The sequence below is a fragment of the Myotis davidii genome, unplaced genomic scaffold (assembly GCF_000327345.1).
Source record: "Myotis davidii unplaced genomic scaffold, ASM32734v1 scaffold425, whole genome shotgun sequence".
Taxonomy (NCBI): domain Eukaryota; kingdom Metazoa; phylum Chordata; class Mammalia; order Chiroptera; family Vespertilionidae; genus Myotis; species Myotis davidii.
Genome location: NW_006296413.1, coordinates 1,398,185 through 1,403,911, shown reverse-complemented (window position 1 = coordinate 1,403,911; position 5,727 = coordinate 1,398,185). Strand labels below are relative to the sequence as shown.

Sequence of the window (5,727 nt, the reverse complement as noted above, 5' to 3'; positions counted from 1 at the left end):
CACCCACTGGCCCCCTCTCCCCTCCGCTCCCCAGAACTTCCTCCACAAGTGGGACCGCCGAGGCGAGCTGCAGTCCCGCTCCGGGGACCAGGTCACCGCGGTGGACCTCTTGTTCAGGTGTGCGGGCGGGAGGGCCTGCCGCTCGGCCCCTGGGCGAGGAGGGGGCCGGGAGGTGTGGGCAGGCGTCCTCTGTGACAGTGACCCTCCCCACAGCCTGGGCTCCTGGCCTCCCTCTGGCGGAGCTGGAGCTCCCTGAGGTCTGGGGTTGGGGTTGGGGTCTAGGGTTGGGGTCTGTTGCTTCCGCTGCTCCTGCTGCCCGGCCGTGAACTGTCCTGTTCTCCATTGAGCACATTCGTGGAAACATCCTGAGGTGCTGTTAGTCTCCAGGTGATTCTGTGGGTGGACGTGGACAGGTGACTGAGGACACCACCCTTGGTTCCTCTCCGAGTGGAGAAAGGTGACCGCCTCCCTCATGGGCGTTGGCTGCCTTGTCACAGTGGTTCCCTGTCCCGCCCCAGCAGCCACCGGGGCTTTTGGGAGCGCCAGGCACACTCCGCAGATGTGTCTGAGTCCCGGGTCCCGCCCTCGCCCGTCCCCTGTGCACGTGTAGGAGGCTGCCCTGCGCAGGGAGCGGGCAGGGCTGGCCCAGACTGCACCTTGCTGTCTGGAAGGGCCATGCACACCTTCTCCGGTCCCGCAGGGAGGTCCTGGAGGAGCCGACGGAGGAGGAGCTGATGGCCAAGCTGCGGCATCACCCCCACCTGCAGCTGTGCAGGTGACGTCCCGTGTGCCTCCCTGGCTGGCGGATGGCGATGTGGCCTGGGACCAACGTGGGTCCCGGGAGAGGCAGCTGCGGCCCGAAGGAGAGACAGAGCCACTCCGCCCCCGAGGCCGTGACAGAAGCGACAGAGCCGAGGCCTGTGCACTGCCGAGCGGAACGTGCAGCTTCTGTCGGCAGCATCGCAGCACATTGGCGCTTCGGCCGCGTCCACGCCGCGCCCTTACGTGAGCTGCTTTTACTTGTCTGAGTGTGGGAAGAGGGTGACTCCACAGGGACCTTTGAGACGGCCTGACAGCAAGAAGCAGGCCCCCTTGTGTCCCTGCGGTTTCCGTGGTGCCTTTGCTGCCGGCGGCCTTCAGGGACCAGAGGCCCCGTGGGGCCCGCACAGGCCGCCGGCAGCTTCCCAGGCCAGTAAGTGTGGATCCTGGTGGCTTCGCACGAAGTGGGCCTTGGCTGTTTTCTTACTGTACGAATTGTGTGAATGTGATTGGGTGTTTCCTTACGGGTCAGAATGCCAATATCAATGAGTTTTGCAAAGAATGAGGTTGTCGTCTTTCCTGCGACACAGTTGTCCTGGTCCTCCGGTCCTTTCAGCTGTGCACGGCACAGGGGTGCATTGTGGCCGGGGGCTGTCTACCCGAGGCAGGGGCCCCCTTTTTCTAATTTGCATAAAGGCATGTATAAGCCAGGAGTGGTCCTACTGTGTGTCCTCAGGGTGTGGGGGGAGGAGTGAGCAGTGTGTGGAGGCCACGTTGCCATGTGATCCACCACAGATCCCGATGGCAGGGGGTTCCCTTGTGAACTGCCGGCTCAGCAATTGGCGATTGCTCTTGGAGGCCTCTGTTGAGGACCGGGGTCTCCGTGGAAAGCATTGCTGAGATGGATTAGTGATGTCTGCCGAGGGCACTGCACAGCCACGAGGGCATAGGTGCTGGCCACCTGGGAAGGGGTGTCTGGTCTCCTGTCTGGACAATGGGATGAGAGGAAAGTTTAACTGAAAAAGTAGCTTCTGAAACGTCATGAACCCCAGTGCTCGGGGTTTGTTAACCCTCTGGGTGATTTTGTACCCACACACGCTGCACTTTCTGGTCCTGGAGTGGATCTGAAATCCCTCAGGTTTGGGGGACCTGTGGGGGCTGTGAGGGCACTCCCAGCCCGGGCCCCTCTGTGGCTGCCTTTCCAGAAGGCAGGTTTGGGGCAGGAGAACCTCCTGGAGCAGCGGCTAGAAGGCCACAGCCACCTGGCCTCGCAGGGCCCTGCTGTCGGGGTCAGGGGTGAGGCCCCCTGCGTTGCTGCCCTGCTCACCCCTCCACTGCTGCCGACCCCGACACGGTTCCAGTCTCAGCGCCATCTAATGGCGGGATCGGGTTCTGTTGGCCTCGTTTTTAATGCAAGCTGGACTCTGTGACCCCAGGAGGCTCATTGCTTTCCCCTGGCTGGCTGCAGGCTGCCTGTCTCGGGCTGTGGCCCTGCCTCAGTGTCTGGGCTGCAGGCTGAGCAGGCACTGCTGGGTGGGGTGTCCTGTGCAGGTGCCAGAGGCGCACGGTGCGTCCACCCCGCCCGCTTCACGTCTTGTCACAGAGAAGCCTCCCTGACGTTTACGTCCGAGCAGATGACTCTGGATGATCTGTGCTGGGCCCCGGTGGGCAGGGCTGGTTGGAGAGGTTAGCTCCACCCTCGGGCGTGGTCATTCTGGTGCCTTCTGACTGTGCAGGGCTCTTGACACTCTGAGGGGTCCCATCCGCCAGTTTCAAAGGTGCCAGCTGGATGGAGCTTGGGCGCGGCTGCTGGTGCAGGACGGGCCCCTGGGTGGCCCTGTCCGCAGTGCTCTGTGTCCCCGTCCCCGTCCCCGCCCAGGCCACCACGCTGCACTGGGGGAAGTCTCCTGGCGACGAGCGTGTGTTCTCGTCTCAGCCGTGGTTTCCCGTGGCTGCCGTGGCTCTGGCCGGGCTCCAGGGATGGGGGTCGGGAGTCATCCAGCATAGCGGCAAGTCAGGGACCCCTGGGCGGGGGTCACGGCCCCGACGGAGCAGAGGCAGGAGGATCCCCGGGCCTTAGGTGTAAAAGGCAGACTTGGAAGCACTTTACAGACTATACGTACAGAAAAGAAAATGTTGATAAACTCAGGACACGTAAGGACTTTCTTTAAAAGGCACCACAGACAGGCAAGCCACTGCCTGGGGAAATGTGTGTAGCAGGTGTAACTGAGTAAGGACCTATGTCTGGGCCACGTGAAAAGCTCCTATAAATTAATTAGCAAGAAAAAGGCAAACCGATAGAAAACAGGGGCTTGAACGGGTTTTTCACAGAGAAGCCAAGTCCCATAGTGACGTGAAAAGACGTGCAGTCTTACCGTGATCCGAGGTGCAGGGCGAGGCCGCCCTGATGTGTTTCACAGCCTCGAGCAGGTCTGGAACCCACAGATGAGCTTGGAGGAGTCTGATGGACACAGCCTCTTGGGAAAATAGTTCGGCATCCTTTACGGCCGTTGGATACGGCACCTTATTCTGCTAGGGGCACACCGAAGAGCGCCCCTGCCCACGTGCGCCAGCGGGTAGAACGTTGAGAGAGCAAAAGCCGGGCACAACTTACACGTCCTCGACAGAACGCACGCCGAGGAGCTCTGCTCACACCGTACCGAACCGACTCCGGCCTCCGGCCTCGAAGAGCTGCGTGAAGGGATCTTAGAAACACAACGCCGAGTGAACAAAGCAAGTTCCAGGAGACGCCGTACAGAAAAGCATTACTTACGTAAAATTCAAAACCAGAGTTAAGCCCTGACCGGTTTGGCTCAGTGGATAGAGCAGGGGTCCTCAAACTGCATATAGCGTTAGTCTGTGGACTGAAGGGTCCCAGGTTCCATTCTGGTCAAGGGCAAGTACCTTGGTTGCGGGCACATCCCCAGTGGGGGCTGTGCAGGAGGCAGCGGATCGATGTTTCTCTCTCATCGATGTTTCTAACTATCCCTCTCCCTTCCTCTCTGTATAAAAAACCAATAAAATATATTTTTAAAAAAACCAAGAAAAAAGCACAAAAGTTAGTGTGCCTTCAGGGCGTGTACCCTTTGGCAGTAGAGTCACCTGTAGCTCAAGGGCACGGGAGCCTGCAGTCCCAGGAGGGGCCACCTCTTGGGGAGGCAGGATGGTGGGGAGGACCCATGGTCATACGTGGGCACATCTGGGCGGCGTTCGCATCTGGCTGCGTGGGGGCACGGTCATTGCTTTAAGAACTTAGAGGTGTAGGTTTATGTTACACTTTTCTTTTGTACTTTCCAAATATGGACATGTAGAAGGAGGGGACGGGGGAGGAATTGGGGATGAGGAGTTTTCCTGCAAAGGGGGCGGTGAAGCGAGTGACCACGGCAGGGCCGCGGGGTCAGGAGCTTTGGGTTGTGTACATGGAGGATTGTGGGAACTGCTGGGGAGGGAGGCCCAGGACCCAGGGAGCCCTCCGGTGGGCAGGCCCGAGGAGTCGCTGGAGCCTTGGCTTTAGTGGACGAGGGCCGTGGACGGTGGCAGGAGGCGCAGAGGCAAGGGCTGGGCCGGAGCTGCCGCCGGTCAGGGCCTGCACGAGGGGGCCCAGTGTCCCCGAGGCCCCCCCGGGGCTCCTTCCCACACGCGGCCCAGGCCCTGGCAGCTGGGCGGGGGCCAGGCCGGGGCCCAATCTGTTCCTGGAACCTCAGCGCAGCCCCGACGAGCGGGCTGAGCCTTTCATGTGGTCTCCTCTGCTCAGCACAGCAGGGAGGCATCTTGTCTTTCACCAGAACAGCCCGGGTTTGGTTTCCTGCCTTGGAGATAATTGCTGGTTCATATTAAAAGGTTAGACAATTCCTTGCTTTAAGAAAGAATGGGCAGCAGGCACACCGCACGGCTCTTGAACATCACCGAAGGGGGCGTGGGGCTCGGGCGCCCTCACATCAAAGTGGCCAGCAGGCGCTGCGGGCAGCGCGCCCCCAGCCCTCTGATCACGTTGGGGGCCGAGCTCTTCTGGTAACACAATCGGAGCCGCACAGGGTGGTGGGCCCACACCTGCGGGCCTGGGACCCACATCCGCGGGCTAATCTGCTTCGGGGCCTTGGCAACAGCTGTCGGCAGGTGGGGCGACCTGCCTTGCCTACCTCTCTGGCCTTTAGTTTCCCTCACAGACTCGGGTGGGTAGGAGCCACCGACGCTGGAATCCATAGCCAGAGGACCATTCTCTAGCTCAGTGGTTCTCAACCTGTGGGTTGCAACCCCTTTTGGGGGGTCAAATGACCCTTTCACAGGGGTCGCCGAAGACCATCGGAAAACGCATATATAAGTACATACTGTTTTTGTGACTAATCACTATGCTTGAATTATGTTCAATTTGTAACAATGAAAATACATCCTGCATATCAGATATTTACATGACGATTCATAACAGTAGCAAAAGTACAGTTATGATGTAGCAACGAAAATAATTTTATGGTTGGGGGTCCCCACAACATGAGGAACTGTATGAAAGGGTCGTGGCATTAGGAAGGTTGAGAACCACTGCTCTAGCTGCATGCGTTGGGCCAGCAGCCCGATTGCATTGTGGTGGGGGCAGGGACACTAACCAGGGCTCGGCGAGAGCAGAGATGGGCCCGGCCGCCTGCCCGCCTACCTGCCTGCCCAGCCCCGCAGTTGCGTGTTCCCTTTGCTGCTCCCCTCGGCCTGCCCTGCGCAGCAAGGGGTGTTTCTGCTCCCTCTGCCCCGGGCCTGGGGTGCGCGGTGTGCAGCTGCTGCTCTGCCAAGATCTGAGGGAAACAACGTGGAGCAGGTGTGGGGCTTCCGACTGGAGCACGCGCTCTGCAGCTACGGATGGGCTCCTCTCTGCCGGGCAGGGAGGTGCAGTGGGATGGACAGAAGGGCTGGGCCGGCAGGGGGGCCAGAGGCTGCCCACACGCCCCAGGACCCACTGCTGCTGCGCGTCGGCTCCGAGCT

At 60.4% G+C, this 5,727-nt stretch overlaps 1 protein-coding gene across 1 annotated transcript in view; it reads left to right on the top strand.

Moving 5' to 3' along the window:
• TPCN2 (two pore segment channel 2) overlaps positions 1 to 1,321 on the top strand; it is a 25,597-nt gene extending 24,276 nt beyond the window's left edge. Inside the window, exons 24-25 of the mRNA XM_015568946.1 lie at positions 35 to 117; positions 701 to 1,321. Coding sequence (XP_015424432.1) covers positions 35 to 117; positions 701 to 779 — 162 coding nt within the window. The 3' untranslated portion in view covers positions 780 to 1,321. The remainder of the gene's footprint in view (positions 1 to 34; positions 118 to 700) is intronic.
• The last annotated feature ends 4,406 nt before the right edge of the window (positions 1,322 to 5,727 follow it).